Source organism: Anas acuta, chromosome 1 (genome assembly GCF_963932015.1).
Source record: "Anas acuta chromosome 1, bAnaAcu1.1, whole genome shotgun sequence".
NCBI classification, from domain to species: domain Eukaryota; kingdom Metazoa; phylum Chordata; class Aves; order Anseriformes; family Anatidae; genus Anas; species Anas acuta.
In genome coordinates this window covers 178,287,432-178,308,771 of record NC_088979.1, presented here as the reverse complement: position 1 = coordinate 178,308,771, position 21,340 = coordinate 178,287,432, and the positions used below count along the sequence as shown (strand labels likewise).

The window sequence follows — 21,340 nt, the reverse complement described above, 5'->3', positions numbered from 1 at the left end:
TGTAATACTTGTCAGTTTACCTCTCAGGAATGAAACGAAGGTACTTAACATGGAAATGTGCTTAGCTTTCAAATCCTGCATATTAAACATGGCTTGTTCTTGAGTAATACTCATCTGAATTCCAAACATTCTTTTAAAAAGTGTTTTAATTGAGAGATCAAATATTTAATCAGACTTTCAAAACTGACTTGGTGTTTCGATTTCTAATGGTATTTAAGATTTTTTAGTTCTCTTAAATAATAGACTTCTACAAATTCATTGGAAAGTGAGCATGTTATATATATGTATTTAAAAGGAATCCTGAATGCTTCATTCTATTGTGGGTTATTAGGAGAATTTAACACAAACTAGACTCTCAAATAATTAGAAAAAATATTATATATATAAAAAAAGTTTTTTTACTTTTTCAGAGTTAATATAAAAATGTAGTAAGAACTGCCATGGGATAATTTCACACTAAAAAAATCATTGGGAAAGTGTCTCCATTCAAAATGTTCCAGGTGGAGGCCAATGACAAATAGTGTCCCTCAGGGGTCTGTCCTGGAACCAATGCTGTTTAATATCTTTATCAGTGACACAGACAGTGGGATCAAGTGCACCCTCAGCAAATCTGAAGATGACACCAAGCTGAGTAGTGCAGTTGATACAACAGAAGAAAGGGATGCCATCCAAAGGGACCTGGACAAGCTTGAGCAGTGGGACCACATGAACCTAATGAAGTTCAACAAGGCCAAGTGCAAGGTGTTGCACCAGGGTTAGTGCAATCCCAAACATGAGCATAGACTAGGTGAACTCATTGCGAGCAGCCCTGCAAAGAGGGACTTGGGGGTTTTGGTGGAGGAAAGGCTTTGTATGAGCCATCAGTGTGTGCTTGCAGACCAAAAGGCCAGCTGCTTCCTGGGCTGCATCAACAGAGGATTGGCCAGCAAGTCAAGGAATGTGATTGTCCCCCCTCCACTCTGTCCTTGTGAGGCCCCACTTGGAATGTTGCATCCAGGTCTGGGGTCTCCAGTAGAAGGAGAATTTGGACATTTTAGAATATGTCCAGTGGAGGGGCACAAAGATGGTCAAAGGGCTGGAGCACCTCGCTTATTAGGTGGAAAGAGTTTGGGTTGTTCAGTCTGCAGAATAGAAGGCTTTAGAAGCCTTCGCTGAAGGCTTTAGAACCTCGCTGAAGTCTTTCAATACTTAGAGAGAACTTATATAAACGATGGAGAGCAAATTTTTCAACACAGGCAGATAGTGATAGGACAGGGAAGAATGGTTATGAACTAAAAGAGAGATTTAGATTAGATTTTAGGAGGAAATTCTTCACTCAGAGGCTGGTGAAGCACTGAAGCAGGTTGCCCAGAGAAGCTGTGAATATCCCATCCCTGAAAGCATTCAAGACCAGGTTTTGAACTAGATTTCTGAGTCATTTTGTATTGGCCTCAAAAGAAAACCACAAAACAGTCTGCACAAACTTTATGTGCATCATAGAATGAAAAAAAAAAAAAAAGAGGAAAAAAAAAAGGAAAAAAAAGTTGCTAAGCTGTTTTACATTCTTGGTTGTCTTGGACTTGGACTCTATTTTCACATGAACATACAGCAATATATAAGACAATAATCAATAATGAAAGGATTGTTATATGGTCATAGAAACTGAGTCCAAACTGTTCATTACTAAACTTCAATACATTTAAAAAGTAAAGGTAATATTTGGGTAATAATCTGGAATCCATAGAATCATTATGTAATTGTTCAAAATCAGCAAGGTTACTTTTCCTTTCAACCTAACTTTTGTTTCAAATGCAGTTATGCTAATCGTGTTATTTGACAATATGGAATAGAATTAATTCAAAAACAGACACCATGGGCCATATCCTTCTGTTACTCTGCAGCTAAAACCTGTAGAAATTTCACTTGGAAATCTGCTTGTAGAACAATGGCACACTTTGATCTTTCACTTTTGACGTTACTTAATATTACTTAAGGACTAAGTTTCCCTTTAGACATAACTATAGCTGCTCCTAAAGAACATCAGTCTCATATTCAAGAAACATATTTTTCTTTTGTATTTATGGTGTGTTTTTTTTTTTTTTTGGTTGTTGTTGTTGTTGTTGTTTTTTTTTTAAATCTTCTAAGTCTTTTAGCTTATTCTAATTGTTTTTTTTGTTGTTGTTGTTGTTTTGTTTTCTCTTTTTTCTTCTCCTTTCCTTCCCCTCCCCCTTAAGCTATCTAGCAGCATTTTGGATATATATAACAGTGACCAGGGAATGACACCAGCTAATATGGGTCTCACAAATGCTTCTTGCCCAGCTAATCTACCAGTAAAAAGGGAACTCACAGGTAAAAGAACTCTCAGATTTCAGCATTTTATAATTTAAGAAGTTATGATGTTTCTCTTAAAAGTTGAACAAAAAATACTCATGAAATAAATCTCCATAGTAATTCATTTCCTGAGAATTTTGCAATATGTAGTTTCATTTAAGGAAAAGAACAAAGACCATGAAGAAATGTTTTCTTTCTGTTCTCCTCTTTAGCAATTGAGAAACAATGTTTGCCCTGTGATTTTCATGAACATCATGCTTCTTATAAACCTAATTATTTTAGAAAACAGTGTATTCTTCCACATGTTGGCTCCTGATCAATGGTATAAATAAATTATCATCCATTAAATTTGTTCCAGGGTGGAACAAATGGTTCTTGTAAAAGCTTACAATAAGGCTATTCAAGGTAAATCTATATTAGTGGATTAACAACTTTAAAAGTTACATTCAATTAATCCAAAGAATGCTACCAACCATGTACAGTTTATTAGTGTTACTCAGAGGAAACACTGAGTTTGTCCAATATGAATATATTAGAAATCTGGTTAACTCTTGCATTATGGGATATAAAAATCCATATTCACATTACTGTGTTGTTTTTTCCTGTTGTAAACTACAGCAAATAGGAGAAAAATACTCCTCCATAACATTTCTATATTCTTAAATAAAAAATGTGCAATAATAAATATCTTAAGTAACCTGTCAGACTTGCTCAAAAATTTAGTACTGGTAGAATGTAGATTTGCTTATGATCTTGTTTAATAATAAAAAGAGTAATAAAGTAAAATGAATAGAAGTCTTTCGAGTGTGTGTGTGTGTCTGTGTGAAAAGAGGCTATTTTGAAATGGCGATAGGAAAGCTGAAATTGTAACTTGAGGACTGTTGTAATAAATGTTACTTTCTGTCAGAAGCAGATACAAGAGCAATGGCCAAGGAGAGACAAAAAAAGGATAACCACAATCTCAGTAAGTATATGTTCATCTTCAATCTTGTTAAATGGAATACAGAACTAATATACATTAGCTGCCATGTCTCTGCTCATTTTCTGTGTCTTGGCAGGGTAATCAGATTGAGCTCAGTCTGTAAACACAGCCAACCACATAGCTTTCTCCTCTGAACCAAATTTGTCTTTTACTTTTTTTCTTTTAAAGTACCTTACATATCTTTAATTTCTTCCCATATCATCTCCTGCTATTATGTTTTGAGTTTACATTTCTATATATATCTTGCACTGTTCCATTTTACTTGATGTCTTTAAGAATTACAGTGCAAAACAGACAGTAAAGGAGTAAAAAATAAATAAAATAAAATAAAATAAAATAAAATAAAATAAAATATAAAATAAAATAAAATAAAATAAAATAATAAAATAAAAAATCAGCCAACCAAACAACAGAACAATGATGATCCAGACTCCTCATTTACTTTCTAAAGCATCCAAGCGAGAGACCATATCTCTCTACAGTCAATTGAAAGAAAAAAAAAATAAGGAAAAAAAAAAAAAACAACACTGAAAACATCCCTCCACAACCATTTTCAGACAGTAGTTAAGCACTTAAAGCCATGAAAATTGTACGTCACAGAAGGAGATTGGGGCACAACTGGAAAAGAAACAGTGCTCTGACTTCTCTGATACACATACCCTCTGACTGCTGTAGGCTGGGGTAGACTTCTGTTTCCTTTGTGGACATCAGTACAGTAGTGCAATGATAGTTTCATTTTAGTTTCAAAGGAAAAGTCTTCTGTACTTGATGCTTAGAACATATTGAAATTTATAGTTCAGTGTTTAAATATTAAACACGTAAAAATAAACAACATTTTGGTTTATCTAGAATAAAAACATTTTTTATTGCTGAAAGAAGATTGCCTGTAACATTAGGCAATTTTTCTCTCTGAAGAGTAATTTAAAGCAAAAAACCTGAAGCATTCCCTTTGAAAAGTGTTGAATGAAACAATTGCATTTTCCATCTCTCCTTTTCATTTCTTCTAGCAGAAATAATTTGTGAATGTAAGTCTAAATTCATAATTAGTTAATAACTACTATTTTAAACTTTGTTCTCTGTCTATTCCAGTGATCTTAGGGTTATGAATTTACTTGCATGTACCTGGAAGTATATGTCCACTGGTACAACATACTGGCATCTTTCTGCTACTGATTCCAGAAGGAATCCTTGTTTCTGTTCGTATGTTTTTGTGGATCACAAACAAGCCATGTAGATTTTTGCATTTGCTAGCTCATTTTCTTGGAAGTGTCACTTCCAAGCTGCTGCCTGCCTTATTTGGGCAGGAATACGGAGTTTTTGCTGGACTAGGAAAGGAGGTGGGTAGGAGTTGTCCCTAGCTGTATGAAGGGGAAGAAGAGGAAAGACAGGCAAGATAGGTGCACGCATACATTAGGGATGCCTCCACTGTTTTGGTTTGGTTTGGTTTGTTTTTTTGGGAGGGGAGGTCTCTGAGATCATCCTTGCTGCACACAGAAATGTCTGTGAAGTGTCCTTCACAACTGGAAAGTATGCCGAAGACTGTATGCCAGGATCATGGCAAGAAGACACATAACATCTTTTCTGGTTTGGCTCCAGGTGTATATTTCAGAGCTCAAAGTCTCTCTGGAGACAGGTCTACTGTGTGATGCCTTAGGCATATTAATGCATTACCCAAGATGGTTTTGTTAGTGTTATTTACTATTTAATGGTACTGTATTTTTTAGAGATGGTCTGAAAAGTCAGGTTTTGGAACCTGATGAGAATTATGCAAACATTCATGTTGCAGGTTGAATTAAAGTCCGTATTTTACAGAAACGTTCTTATAAGTCTTACAGAAAAGCTTTCTTTTTGACATGTTAGGTTCTCAATGAAACCCTGAAAAACAATTTAGATCTAAGAAACAGAGCCACTTCTTCTAGTAATACCAAGAGTTTAAACCGTTACTATTATTATTACTATTTAAATGTTTATACTTTCTGTGTCACAATTATGTACAAAAAATCCCTCTAAGTGATAAGATGTCCTTTGTGCCACTGATAAACATGAGATTTCTGCATATACATGTATATGTAGCTGTAGAAAAACTTGTGAGGAAGAAGAGGAGAACTCTCTCTAAATTAGTCAAATGGAGGCAGAAAGGTGACAGGCCCATTGTGCACACACACTCATCTGGATACCCATACAGCACTGAAAAAGTGGACTGAGAACACAGAGATGGGAAACTAATTTTAAGAGGCTTGTCTTCTCTTTTTGTCTTTCTAACTAAGCTGCAAATAAAGCAAGATACCATACATAATTTGTCTTGGAAGAATACATTTATTTATTTATTTTAATGACTTTTTCTTCATTTTGTGGAGTGTTTTGAAAGTTATTTTAAGTATGGTTTTGCTTTCCATCATCAAAGAAAACAAATATGCTGGGGATGGAGTGTTTCTGGGACACAATCTTCCTGTTTCAGTGAAGAGATGGTTGCTCTTAAGTCCTATCCATGGTTTACAATGCTGAGAGAAGTAGATAACAGATAAAAAGCTGTTAACCATGGTCTGTAGAAGGAGTTTTGACAAAATGTGAAATATTGTATGAGTTGTCCTGCATCCCTGTTGAAGTCCATATGAATGCTGAAACCCCCAATAAAAGCTGAAAACTCTTGTGTGGCAGCACAGTGGATGAAGGGTGCATAAACTTCAGAAGAAATTAAGCGTAACTCACATTTAAAGAATGTGAGACTATTTCACTCTCTGAGAGTCTAGTTTTAAACTGGAGGAAACCTACATACAAGGTAGGATGCAGAGTTGATACTAATCATGGAGTTTGTCATAGGCAGGTAAGAGATCATGTTGGGATTTCTTTTTCAGGAAATTTTATGTACGTTGACTGACTTGTTTTTAACTAATTATAACAATGTATGTTGACTTTCTGCAAGAATATTTCACCATAGAAATAATAACCATTTCTTTTTAACAGTTGAGAGAAGAAGAAGGTATAATATTAATTACCGAATCAAGGAGCTTGGCACACTCATCCCCAAGTCTAATGATCCGTGAGTTCAACAATCTTTCCTATAATAATGTTTATAGTTTAAATACAGGAAAAAAAGATAGTTGCATGTAATGGGCACAGGACTGACTGATAGGATACAGAATCTTCCATGCCAGGCCACTAGCTTGGATCAGGCTGTTAAGTAACAAACTTTTGACAGATTTTTGGTGCCTGTTGGGAAAAGGATAATTAAATGAAAACAATTACAGGGTGTTAAAGGCAGAGATCCCCACACACAGGGTGAGTGTGTGGGGAAGAAGATAAACTAAAGACACCACAAGTATGTGTGGTGTCTCTGGAGAAGAAAGGAATATTTTCAGCCCTTGTCATGGGCCCTCTAGTGGGATAAAAAAAATTGTGTGTCACTGTCTGCATTTTGGTTATCAAAAATAAATAAATAAATAAAATCATGTTAAAAGATTGTAGACTGAGCATTTTTCAGAAGTCCTCCACACACTGCAGGGAAAAAATAAAGTCTTGAAATGCACAGATAAAAATAATAATTGCTATAATTGCTACAATAATTAATTTCATACTAATGAGTATACTTATATTAACAAAAACTGCACATTGCTTATACTATATCTGCCTTACCTTAGAGCTTGTATTTATCATCAATATGAAAAAAAAAAGCCACCTCAATAGGAAAAAAACTACTGTAGGATTAGCATTAATGGTTCAGTGATATATTAGGACCTTAGCCTTAGAGTTTTCATGTTACTCTGGGAAGCCTTAAGACCATGTTTGTATCTTGCATAAAATTGGTTATACAGATGTTGTCTTCATCATTTGCATTTCATTGTAGACCTGCAGGATGCTTCAAATGAAAATGTCTATCAATATTTTAGCTTTATTTTTTTTTCCACAGAATCAAGAAAAAATGTATTATATTTAAAATTTCTGTAACACTAGAAAGCTCTGTGAGACTTAGATATGTATAAGGTTGGCATAATAAGCCACTTGGAGTGAAATCACCAGAGAGAAAGTTAACATGCCACAACCATTTTAGAGTATTCACAAACTCTGCTCCACCTACAGCATCCGTCCAAGCAAGATAAAAGGGCATGTTCTTGTTATTTAAATACATTTGGGTACTACTTCTGAGTTAAAGTAAGAAGTGTTTTAAGTGCCTAAATAAAGTTTTGGCTACATGTGATCCCCTACAAACACACACTCATAAAGAGTTTTAATTTTGCTGGCATATCTTTCAGTATTCAAGACCATTTGGGCAAATAATTGAGAGATTTCTCAGAAAAACAGTGGATGGCACTGTTGGTTTGCAGGTATAAAGCAATAATGGAAGCAAGCTATACTGCAATTAGAAATGGGCATGAGGTACAAATTCCAGTTATGATTTTGATTGCCTACAGAGGTGTTTCAGTTACATGTTTTGGTCTGGATTCTGCTTTAGCTTATAAACTTATTCAAATTGTTAATACTTAGATCAATCACCTAAGCTCTGCTTAAAATGAATGCTCTGGACTTGCAATTTTGCTCCAGGAAGTGGATGATGGATTTTAGTCATAGATTTTAATGATGATGCCTTGAAAAAACATTTCAGGAAAAAATCCTGAAGACATCACATTTTCTTGTTTTAGTCTCCAAACCCATGATTGAGTTCAACAGTGTGACATCCCCAAAGCAGTACATATTTACAAAAGCAAAAAGTCCATCCTGAGGTCTGAGAACTGTTGTTTTTAAAAGGCTGGTAATCAGTACTACTTTTGAAAATGTTTCTATGTAAAAGCTTTCAGGTTGATCTTCGGAAAAAAAAATAAAAGAGGCATCAAAAGGTGCTGGACATATTGAAAACTTAGGCTATAACATAACTTAATGAATAATAAATTCTTTATTGAGAGGGTGGTGAGGCACTGGCACAGGTTGTCCAGAGAAGCTGGGGATGCCCCATCCCTGGAAGCGCTCTAGGCCAAGCTGGATGGGGTTTGGGGTAAACATTCCACAGCAGGGGGCGTGGAACTAGATGATCTTTAAGGTCCCTTCCAAGCCAAACCAGTCTACGATTCTATGATTAACTTTGCTGTAGCTTAGCGGCCAGTTAAATTCATCCAAAGAATTGTAAAGAATTTTTTAATATATATTTGCAAGTTGAAATAATTCAACTTGACCACACTGTTCTGTTGGCTGGGCAGATCAAAATTTTTATTTTTCTGATATCATCATGTGTTGCCAAATCATAACTCAGAGTCCTTACCCTCTCTTTCTGTTCTTGCTTTTTCCTTCATAACACCTTACTGTGCCCCCAGTTTGCCCTGTTCTTTCAAAGAAAGAGATGTATCAGCTCTTACAATATTTTATCTGTAGCATTTTATCACACATAGCATTTTCACCTCATATATTGATTTTAAAAGATTCTTCTTATAGTAGGAACTTAGATGTAAAAGGAGAAACCTTACTGATGCTTGGACAGTGAAACAAGTCAGCCTTTGCATTGAAAAGTAAATACTGTTATATCGAAGTCCCTGTGATTAGCATGCCTGCCCCAAATGGCTTGTTTCAAGAAGATTACATTCAGGATTAGAAAATGTCATTGTTAATGCTATTTGGAAACTTTTTATGATTTATGCTTCTTAGAAGTTTGTTTTTATTTATTTATTCTGTTTCACTTTTTTTTTTTTTTTGTTAGATGGTGAGCTTGTTTGGCTCCTGCAGAGGCTCTGCAGAAACTTTCTTTTTAATAGCTTAAGCCCCTACCCTCTTTTTTTTTTTTTTTTTTTTTAAATAATTTAGTGACAAAAATGGGGATTATGTTACTTAAATGAATGGGTATTTATCAATTCACTTCATCAGCATTAGAAAATTGAGGTAAGTTGCAAAAAGCTTTGCCTTTGTTTAATTTTCAGTGCTTAAATAACCAAGTAATAGATGCTTCAGAAATGTAAAACACATAGAATAATTCAAAGAGAGAGTAAAAAAGACCAAAATTTACAGTCATATTTTGCTGCAAAAAAGAATTAAAAAAAATCAGAATATACATCCTTTAAATGTATATACTTTTCTGTTCTTGGTTCCTTTGTGTTTGGTCTTTCAAAATCCGGTGGTTAACAGGAATTCATATTGTAATAGAGGCTGGGAATGACAACTCAAGAATTGTTTTATGGTAACTAGACTGAAATTATCAGAAATATGAAGAAAATCGTCTTACATTTATGAATTCTAGTCATTTTATCAAATTGAAGTGCTAAAAGAACCACTGAGGATTTGGGCAGAGCTAGTGAATTGCTCTCACTCACTCTGCTCTCTGCATCTGTCTTTACTTATGTTCTGTCTGTTGTCTATGGGCAGACCCTCTAATGGCCAGCATGACCATGTTTCTTGTAAAGGAAAAGATTGTATACACTTACACTATTATAAAATGGCCAGGAGAATACACTTGGTAATTGTACAGGTCATCAAAACAGGTACAAAGTCCTTCAAAGGATTTCTTTGAACAAACAGTCTAAAGCTAATTTCTCAGAAATAGTGAAAAAAAAATGGCCAGCAAACATAGTTTCAACTTCACAAATGCATTTGTTATTATTAACTGCTCTGCAACTGGCAAACTCTGTGACTACTACCTCTTCCCAAACACTGCTTTCATTAATTAGTTTTAATCTTAGATAATCAGATGCTCATGCCCCTCCTGCAGGAGCCCTACAACTTTTGCAAACTAGTGAAGCTCCTTTGACTTCAACAAAGATGCCTTACTGGAAGCAAGCTGGTGTACAGCCTCATGGCTATGTTTCTTTTCTCCTAAATGAAGAACACTCCTAGATGAGAATTTCACTAAATTCCTGGGCTCATGAGATTTGTAGAGAGATTTAGTGGGTAAATTTAGGAGGAACTAGGGTTCACACAATATGTTTTTTACTTATTTGCTAGTTTTCCATGCAAATTATATTAAGAGTAGCAGATCTCTGTTAATTAAGCCAGGTAATATGTGTGTAGCCTGCTTAAAATTTCAAATTATTGTACCACATGTGCCAACACACAAAGACACAATCCTCCTTTGCAGAGGTCATTGCTGATGCCCAGACACACAAAACTTACTGCTCTCAACTGACTTGTTTTACAAGTAGATTTTCCCATCTGTCTCAGTATTTACAGGACAGAGTCTAACATATGTACAATAAAACGGAAGATTAAAAAAAAAAAAAAAAAAAAAAAGAGGAGTTTAATAACCAGTGTCTCCAAAGACTAGTTGATCTATATCTGTATTGATACTTATAAATGCCACTGTTTTACCTATTTTTATAAAGCACTTTCCAATTAAACGACTGGAATATACTAGTGACTGCTCACTTTTTACAGGTTCTCAGATGAACTCGTAGATATTGTCATTATAAACTCTACCTCTGTTAGATACTAAGCAGGAACAATGCATGTCCCTAAAAACAATAAACAATCTCATACTACCCCTTTTATCACTTTTCATACACCTTTATCTGCAGCCAACTTTGAATTCAGTATTTTCTGGGAAAAACAAACAAAACAAAACAAAACAACAACCAAACACAGAAAACCAATAACTATTCTGAGAATTTTCCAAATTATTTTTATGTACTTGCCTTTCTTGGATTGAATCTGTTTTTCAAAAAAAATTTTTTTTTTTTCTTCCCATCATAAATGAATTTGCCTGCCTGCCTGCTAAACAGGGCTAGACACATTACAGTCACTTGCTAGGCAGTTCCCACTGTTTCTGTTCATCCTCTCTAGTTACATTGCTGCTCTTCCAGCCCTATACATCTCCTCTGTAGAGCCTCTGTTTCTCCAAAGTGCAATCTTGTCACTGCTGTATGGATAGTCTTCCAGGCTAGAAAGGATGGAGAGTGTCTGTGATGCAGAACCAGTATTTCTTTTGCTCCTGGTATAAATAATGAGATACAGAGTGAAATATGAATTGACTTCTAAGGTTGCCAGACAATCCTTTGCTGTGTTGCTTCCAGACATTGGAAGATGTTGCATGACTATCCCTCAGTTAATAAGATATCAGTGAGTATATGCATAAAGAGAAGTAGGATACATGTGTACACACATGCCCACACACATAAATAACAGATATAACAGATGCATAAATAGTAATCAGGAAGAATTCTGTTCCTGCATCAGATTTGTTCTTGCATGCTGGCCAGCAGATGTATTGTACATCACAGTTCATTAAGCACAGACCTTCAATGGTTTAATGGAAATGGCTCAAAATCTGTTAAGTGATAACAGCAACCACAGCATTTTCATCTGAGATCTCCATGATAGTTTTGCCTCTTAAATTTGTAGATATTTCTACCACAGGTATCTATAAATATATATTTCATCCAAGTTGATCAAATCCATCTCTCTGGCAATTTGAATCCAGGAATTAGTTCTTCAGTTATGACTTCTATTATGTGAAAATTTATAATAACCATATATACATGAAGATTCAAAGTATCAAGGCAACATGAACTAAAAGTAAGCAATTTCACAAATGTTGCCAGTTATGTGCAATATGAATGAATCATAATAAAAACATTTCAAATAAAGTCATAAACATATGGGTTATTCATATGTCAATCAGAAAAATTAACTGAAAAACATTTTTGTCTGAATTTGATTTTGAATCCATAATGCTTTATAACATGTGAAATTGTGAGATCACTATTAAATGTTTGTTAAAGGTGTGATATATGTATATTTTTCTGCTGCTGTTAGATGTCTTAAGAATTTCAATTTTGTCAGCTATAGCTTAGTAAGTAATTTTATACTACTATGTTTTCATGTTTAGATCATCAGTTCAAAATTGGCTTAGCTTGGTCTTAATTACATACTGGGAGGAATTGATCCCTCGTGCCTAGTCAGATTTTGCTTCTCCAGAGTTTATAATATAAGTTTTTGTACTGTTGCATTTTTCAAAGTTGCTATGAATAGATGACAGTGGAGATTTTCATCTTGAAAAGTTGTTTTCCTCCTATCTTTAGCTCTTCCTATTTATTCAGAAGTTCTTTGGTGTAGAGAGACAGGCACTTTCCAGCCTTTCAAACTACACAAGTCAGGCTTAAATAGAGAGGTATTTAAGAAGTCATCATTTTACCTAACTTTCCAGAGAGGTCTGAAAACAAACAAACAAAAAACCCACCAAGATTTTAATGGGGTGATGGTATTCAAAGGTTTGTTCAGAAACATAAGCATCAGATGTACCAAAACCTTCCATAACCTTTGCAGTTTGAACATAGACATCCCACATATGAGGAGAAAGTCCACTCACAGGAGGAAGGCCACAGGATGCTGTCAGGAAACATGTTCTGCTCTCCCATAGGCATGAAGGACAGCAAGAAGAAGGAGGGCAGAAGGACTGTCAAGGCTCAGCTTTTACAAGGAACACAGGCTCTTCTGTTGGCTCCTGCTCCCACCGCTGCCTAATTTTCCATCCAGAGATAGTCTAAATGAAAATGCATACCCACTTCAGAGAGCAGTCTGTGAGGTTTTGTCTTTGAAGACAGCCTGGAATGAGGCAATAACCATTTTCTCTCTGACTTCCCCAGTTTCTAAAGTTGTGTATTCCTGGCCCACATAGCTGTAAGGAGTTTGTTGGAGGCCCATGGTTTGTCTGCTGCCTGGAGAGGAAGGAGATGTGAATTCCATCCTTCTCTGACCATAAGGCTAGTTCTCCCAAATCCCTAGCAAATGATCTAAATTCTAGGGCATGGTTAAACGCTGTGATGCTCTATCACAAATCATTTTAATTACTTTTCTGAGCATCTTTAAAGCTATGAGCTCCATAAGCATTTACCATTCAACTGGATCCCCAGATCCTGTACCTGCCTAGCATTTGCCCTATACATTCAGGAGAAAGACAACAGTCTTGGTGGAGATCAATGCTGCTTACCTTTGGGATAAGAGTGCAAGGTTCCTTAGGTATTTACTCTAGGAAACTGAATGTAAAACATCAACACTTCTAAAAGAAACAAATCCACTCCAGATCACATGCATGTGAGTAGAGTCAGGGCTCCTTAACTAAAGCAAGCAAGAAATAATGGAAAGTGGTAATAGATGAGAGTATAATATATATCTATTTTTTTACTCTATAAATGCCAGGGTATAAGTATATGCACTTGGGACAGATGCACTTGGGACAGATACTTAACAACAACACACTAATTTGGTTATTTCTCATTCCCAACCTCAGATTCTTACTGGTTTAAGCAAGTTTTTCCCTCTTGGGCTTGGTTTATAAGACCAGAATGGCTGTCTGTCTTCTGCTCAGTTTAAGCCATCTTGCAGTGAAGTGGGTAATTTGGATAAACTCTTCTATATGAATATTAATGCAGCACTGCCCGCCCCTGTATTACACAATACCAAATTTTATCAGAAATTCAACATTTTCAAGAGAAAATTATTTCTGTTCCAAGGCCTCTAAGACCTTGCATAAAGGAGTATATGGAAAATTAACAAATGGATGTATGAAAGTCCTTGAACTCATGCTAAGTTTGAACAAGTGTATTGTTAATAAGACTGCTTGTAAGCTGGTAGCTAAACCATGAATTTCTGAATGAGGGAAGGGTTTAATCTTATTTTTGGGGGGCAAGAGTTTTACTTTAAATTCATGTCTCTATGTAGCTGTGGACTTCAACCTGGTTTATATTGTTTCAAGCTTGTTGAATGGGCTTAAGCAAGAATTTTTGTCATACCATTTTGGTTACCAAACCATGATTTGTCTGTCGTCAGTGATGAGTGGCATTCAACGTAGACCATTTTTTCCTCAACAAGCATAAAAGCAAGCTCATTAGTAAGTCAGGTAAAAGGAGTAGTATATTTGAAATGATCTTTAAAAATTTAGTCTTAAGTCCTCAGTAATGTATATTTCCTAGTTCATTAATGCAGAACTACTGCACATAGATTTTAATCTTAGAGTTAATAATAAAAGCAATTTTCACTAAAAATATAAAAACTGTAATGGTAGAATCATGATATTGCATTTAGCTCTCCCACAAAAAGTCACTTTATTACTTTCTTTTGACACTTATTTTCATTCTGGGATTAATTTTACTATATAAGGGCTTCTTAACTATTCTATTAAAATTTCCATTCAGAAGCAATAATATCTAAGAGTGAATAATAGTCATGTAAATCATTATTTCATATTAATGTAAAAGATTTTGTAAGTTCTTATGAATTCTGCTGACATGCACAATTGTGAAAAGGTTATCTCTACATTCTGCAGTGATATGCGCTGGAACAAAGGAACTATTTTAAAAGCATCAGTGGAGTACATCAAGTGGCTACAAAAAGAACAACAGAGAGCCAGAGAATTAGAACACAGACAGAAGAAATTAGAGCACGCTAACAGAAGACTTCTGCTTCGAATTCAGGTTTGTATGAGTGTGTTGCCATGAACTACAAAGCTTTCTCAGTACTTATCCCTCATCAAATTCTATTAATCTATATCATTTTTCCCAAATGTCACTACTAAAAATGAATTGTTTTTCCCTGCTTATTGCTGTGTATATTGGGGATGAGGTATTTATTTTTTCAGATTTCTAGGAAATTCCTTTCCTAATTAAACTTTACATAAAGGAATACGGTGAAAATTAATAAAGTATTTGTACCAATGGTTAACTTATGTATATATTATAGCCTGAGAAGGACAAAACAGGAAGGAAAAGGTACATTTCACCTGCCAGAAGTCAATACTGAACACAAAATTTCTTTCTGTGTTTTCATTTCCCTTTGTAACCATTTCAAACTTTGCAGTTCTTTGGGCATAGGGTGCCATACTATGTCTGCTCCTGACACAAAGCAACAGAGTATGAATATTTACACATGCAATGGTGACATAGATAGACAAATATAAAATTAATCATCTTAAATATTGTAATTTACATATATATCAGTAAATTAGCATCATAAAGTATCTTTTGTTTCTCTGGATAGCAATGAATAACAGACCAAAAAGTTGCAACACTTTTCTTTCAACTTTATTAGATCCACAAGGCAATGCTTTCAGTAAAGCTTTCCCAATTCTAATGTTCCCTGCTGCTTAATGACAGCAGTGGAATTAAAAAGAAAACTATCTGTGGAAGTACATGGCAAATTTTCCTAGATTAACAATTTTGTATTTTAACATAGTCTCACAACTAGACAAGAGGTATAACTAATATGCATGTATGATCTGCATGCTTGTTGCAATAGTTCTGAAGACATATATCTTCGAAAATCATTATCTAATTTTTATTTTTGTTTTTTAAACATTAGGAACTAGAGATTCAGGCACGTGCTCATGGCCTTCCAGTCATATCTTCACTCAGTGCTGTAGATTTAGCTGCGCAGGTCATCAAGCAACAGTCATATCCAGAGGAGAACTCTGTAGACTACTCTCAACAAATGCCTTTGGCACACGGACAAAATTCTGATGTTTGTGATGGATCTACAGCCTTTTCTGATCCACTTTCACACTTTACCGATTTGTCCTTCAGTGCGGCTTTAAAAGAAGAGCAACGACTAGAGGAAATTTTACTGGATGACACTGTATCACCATTTGGAGCAGATCCACTCTTGTCTTCCACATCCCCAGCTGCATCAAAAGAGAGCAGCAGGAGAAGCAGCTTTAGCACAGACGACGGAGATGATTTATAAAAGCAGAAAGGGCCTCACACTTCCTTAAACCACTTTCTAAAAGACTTAGTTGAGCATAAGCATGGTGTTTGTGCTTGTTCCAAATACAAATATGGAGAACCACTGTGAAGATAACAGGTAAGAGTTTAAATCAGTCCTTACTTCACAGGAAAATGAGAAGGACATGAACTCATATCACTTTGCTCCAAATTCACACCATCTATTCACAGCTGACATTTGCACAAATCTTTCTTCACTGGAAATGTTTTGATAATTGTTCCATGACTTTTTACAGCACTATGAATATGGTTACGACAAAAGGAATATCCTTGTTACACAAATGTATTCAGACTCTCTTCGATCCATACTTACATTTATCTGTTATAAAAATGAATTTGTTATTTTTTTTCATAACTAAAATGAGAATTTTGTATTAAAAATTCTACAAAGCATGAGAAACAATAGGGAAATATTTAAACTGGGAACTGTAGAAATGTTACAGGTTCTAAAAACTGAAAAAAACATGGTAACGCAAGTGAAGTGAACATGAATATAAAACTGCATAACTTGTTTTTAAAATGAGAAAATCCATTAAGTTTTTCATGCAATCCTGTTTTTTTTTTATATATATATATATAATTTCATTTGTAGAAAGAGATCATACTTTTAATATATATTTTAATGATACAGATGAAAATCAGAAACTAACGTAATGACAGAAACTCAAAGGAACTCAGAGAAAAAGATATGACATTTCAGCAGAAAGTATTCAGAAAGACTGTATGGACGTACAAGACTGAACAAAGATAATTCATGTTAAAATTAGCACAATTTAAAACAAGCACTGCTGGTAACAGTGCTGCATCAGGTGTTTATTCCAAGAGTATTCAAGCTGTGTCCTTTCTGTGGAAGGGACCAGAGTATTTACACATGCCAGTGTGCTTCTGGACAGTCCTTTCAGTGTCCTTGGACAGCACACTAAGGTTTTGCTAAAGGGACTCTATCTTATCCATACCCAAGCTTTGATCCATTTGGAAATGGAGGAAGATGAACAGAGTCCCAGTAAACATATTGAAACAAGGAGAATTTAATTTCAAATTTGCAGAAAAGACAGGAAGACTTTAAACCAAATGGGATATTCAGAAGTGTTGATGTGATTTCCATAACTTGCATACTAGGAGTGGGCACTCACAACACATGTTTTGATGACTCATTAAATGCATATCATTTCTATACACAGTGAAATTCTGGAGGGTGATGTATGTTCCTGCAGTACATGAAGTGCAATCATTCTTACTGTAACATTAGTATGTGGGAAATAAACTGGCATAAGTTCTTCATAGCTCTTCCTCAACCAAGGCCAAAAGAACACACCTGGGAGTCCTCTAATTCCAAATATACTTCTAATGTATGTATTAAGTACTGGTGTCACTGAGCCCTGCTTCGTTCTTCAGAAATGTCACATGATCAGGAACAGAGATGAAAATGGATTTCTATTCGTGTGAATGGTTTAAATGTATTTAAACATTATCCAAGAACAGAGCATTTGTTTCCTCCTATTGCCTACTGGTACCTGGGTCTTCCTAATAGTCCTCACGAGGTCTGTATTCATCCAGGGCCATAGCACATTCCTGACTGACCCTGTAATATCATGATAGTTTTTTTTAATTGGAAAGTTAGCAGTGAAATAACAAATTACATCTAGATGTCTATGAAAGATAATGGAATATCCAACCTCATGAGAATATTTATGTTTTTAGGAACCTTGATGATTTCTGTGAGCCTATGCAAACTGCTTGGATATAAGTTGAGGAGAGCAGAATTGATATTTTTGTCACATATGTATGAGTTCCCAGATAGCCCAACACAAACCTAACCCTTCTTAGAGGCTCTGATATGCTTCCACTGTATGGTTAAAAATTAATCAAAACAACAAATTCATTTTTATTTATTTATTTTTAACATGGAGGAAAGGAACAGAAAAGCAAATGAACAAAATTAACAAAAGGTAAAAACAAATAAACAAAAGGCAATTGAACATAGAGCTGATGAGCGTTTTAATTGGAGTGCTTCTATAAATTAGGCTCAATAGATCTCACTGTGTCATAGTTTTGCCAAAGACTAGCTAATATTGACATTCAAATACAGAATACGATGAATTGAAAGTAACATTTATTCCCACTTTATGTCTAGTGTAGGATATGTACAGTCTACATCAGCTGATGAAAGGAGGAGATACTTGGTTGACATCAAACACCATTTGTCCTTGTACTGCAGTTTCTACTACATTGGTTTTAAATACACCAGTGTGGATTGCTCATAATGGAGAAAAAGAAATTAAATATGAATGTATAACATGATTTTCCCATTGAACTTTTGCATTGGAGTTAGGCCACTCTTTTGAACTACATGTATATCGACTTTAAATAACATCCTGAGTTTCATCACTTTTATAAGCACTGTTCTAAAAAACATTATAGTGCATCCATTAATTTTTTTTAAAGTTGATTTTCATTCTTCTGACAATTGCTTCAGTCTAAAGCACCAGATTTTTTTATTTTTTTTTTCTCTTCCTGCTTGAGAAATCTATCAGGAGATAGGAAATGCTCCTTTTGCAATATACTGTACTGCATCTATCATTAAGCATATTCAAGCTGTCTTCATTCACACATGACCCCCAGTACCCCTACCCAAAACACTAAATGTATCTGTACCTGTGGGTTTGTATTATGGTGATGTTGTTTCACTACCATTACTTTTTTTTTTTTTTAGTAAGAAGTCATCATAATTAGTGTTTTCACTAATAACAATAACCTGTATTACACATCACTGTTGAAATTAAATGGTGATGCAGGGCACCAGAAATGATAAGCTAGCACACCACATAGGTGGTGCTGAAGGTATTTAGAAGTTTCTGCTGGTATCTGTATCCCAGACTTTTTGGAATAAGTAGTTGGTCTCCCACCTCAGTTTGGTGAGATTGCTGTGAAGCTGGGGGGGCTTTTGGAGCAGAGCAGAGCACAGTGCCTTCTGGCTTGGACAGAGGAAAGGGACTGCATGACTACAGGGACAAATCCTGGCATCCTTCCTCAGGCAGAATTTCTTTCCTATGCAGGGGAGTTTTACTCAACTAAAATGTGGTGCATGCAAAACACAATTTGTGCTCTTTCCTATACAGATCTATCTAATGAAATCTCTCAAAAAAAGATGCATAATTTGTCTGTGGTTCTAGGTCTAGAAAAGAATTTAAAGATGTACAGAGTTTGACCTCAATCAGGGCACAGATGAGAAGAACTGGCTATTTTTGTCAAAATATATTAAATGAGGAATTCTTGCTTGTTTTCAGTAGCAGCTGTTCAAAGCTGGTGGACATGTTCTTACAGAATACACAAACCAGCAGACTGATAATTATACAAAAGGAAAGGGAGCTGAAATATTAACATCCTGTTTAATTCATGAAATGGATATAGATACTATACTAAGAACAGAAATATAAATTATTTTACACTGTGCATAGCACAGATAGTGTGAAAAGCTACAGTAAGTGCAAACAGTTTTAACAAACAGAATACAGTTGTTTTATATAGTAAAATAACTAAATATAATTCAGTCATTTAATCTTAATAAGAACACTGCTATTGTAATACCTTTTGACTTTAATAGGGCTGTATATATGAATGGAGGATGTAAAATTATTGTAATTTAAAATTATGTTAAGTCTCTTAGATAAGTAAAGGCATTTACATTACTATTATGAGACTGTAGAATATTTTTATAATAATTGCTATTTTTCATTGTTAACCATATAGTATCTTGTTTTCTAAGTCAATGTATGCAGACAGAATGTACTTTATTACACACTGTATATGCAGTCTTTTTGAAATTACATTTTATACATGCTGGTATTTTACGTTTCTTATATGAATACAATTAAAGGACTGAAATTAAAACATTTCTTTATATGTCTCTTGTGAAACTTCACTATCCAGTCCCACAAAGAATGCCATCACAAGACAATATAATAACATCCGCTAAGAGCATCTGAGATACCTAACAGACAAAACACTTCACAACTGCTAAACATTTAGTCCATTATGATACATCATGATCCAGTAGCCTTCCATTAATAAAAATAATTGATACATTCTTTAATATGGTCTCCTGCCATCTGCTTATTCCTGCTGCTAAGGCTTTGATTTATGGAAAGTGTTTTCAGAATGTTGCAAAATTGCTAGCAGGCATGATGATATCAGTTAAATCACTAAGAAGCTCTACAAAAACCTTTTAATGTACTAGATGTTCCCCAGACAATTTAGGATAAACAGAATATTGTATTTTAAGATGTAAAACATTTTTTTAAAGCTGATAATTAGGTAGCATTTTGTCACTAAAAGATATTCTTGCTTAATAAATTAAGTAAGGATTTGGGTTGCATTTTGAATTCCTAATATAAAAAATGCTGCTTTCTTTAGAATATATTTGGTGCTTTCTGTTCATGACATGATGTAAAAATTGTTAAGTAGTGATATATATTTCAGCTATAGTTTTGTAATAGTTCATTTGTTTCACGTAAAATAGTGCTCATTGTTTGTGTATATCAGATAAACATTTTATTTGTACTAAAGATTCTCTCCAGACTCTTTATTTCATCAAATCATTAAGACATCCCTACCAGTATTAAAAGAGAACAATATTATAAATATTATTTAAAGTTCAGTGATTAGTCATGGAAGGATGCTTTGATTTTTTACTTATTGTGCACTTAGGATTTGATCATAAAAAGTACTCGGTTCCTTTGTGAGGAACTGAGAGCCCTCGGTTCACTTTGAAGAAAGGCAATGCCCAGCCTGTTGCAGAACCAGGTTCTTAATGAGTAAATAAACAGCATCAGAAAATAAAAGTTATGTCATAGCTTAGAAAAGCACTATATGATACATTGCTTGATTAAAAGCAATGATATTTGCAATTGAGAGGCAAACAGATTTGATGCCAGCATCATTTGTGCTGACAACCAATGTGAGATTAGAGGAAAATGTATGAAGTTGTGATAATTATCAGACCAGAAGTCTAATTATAAAGGAAGCTATGGTAGTGAAGTATGATAAGGCTTATTGGTTAAATCACTGGTACCCATCAAGTTAAATATATATCAGTTTCATTAATTGGCAACCACAAGACAAGTGCTCTATATTCAGGGTGGTGATGATTTTGATATAATCCACCACATTGTGGTTAAGTATATGATTCATGTAATAAGAAAAAGGTGCCTCCAGGCTATTGTTCCTAGCATGGATTAAAATTTACATATTGCTTCTCCTTATGTCAAAACATCTGGTGCCTGCAAATGCTAACATTTCGTTAAAAAGTTTCACAAGATAGGAAAAGTGGATTGGAAATATTGCATGTGAATCATTCAAGCATTAT

The 21,340-nt window shown here is 34.7% G+C and overlaps 1 protein-coding gene across 4 annotated transcripts in view; it reads left to right on the top strand.

Annotated features, from left to right (window-relative positions):
* Positions 1-20,540, top strand: part of TFEC (transcription factor EC) — a 40,388-nt gene extending 19,848 nt beyond the window's left edge. For 3 of the 4 annotated variants that reach the window (XM_068669525.1, XM_068669526.1, XM_068669527.1), the window contains 5 exons: positions 2,214-2,328; positions 3,218-3,274; positions 6,257-6,332; positions 14,526-14,673; positions 15,557-20,540. In XM_068669525.1, coding sequence (XP_068525626.1) covers positions 2,214-2,328; positions 3,218-3,274; positions 6,257-6,332; positions 14,526-14,673; positions 15,557-15,937 — 777 coding nt within the window. In that variant the 3' untranslated portion in view covers positions 15,938-20,540. The remainder of the gene's footprint in view (positions 1-2,213; positions 2,329-3,217; positions 3,275-6,256; positions 6,333-14,525; positions 14,674-15,556) is intronic. The other variant, XM_068669528.1, reaches the window with a different exon arrangement.
* The last annotated feature ends 800 nt before the right edge of the window (positions 20,541-21,340 follow it).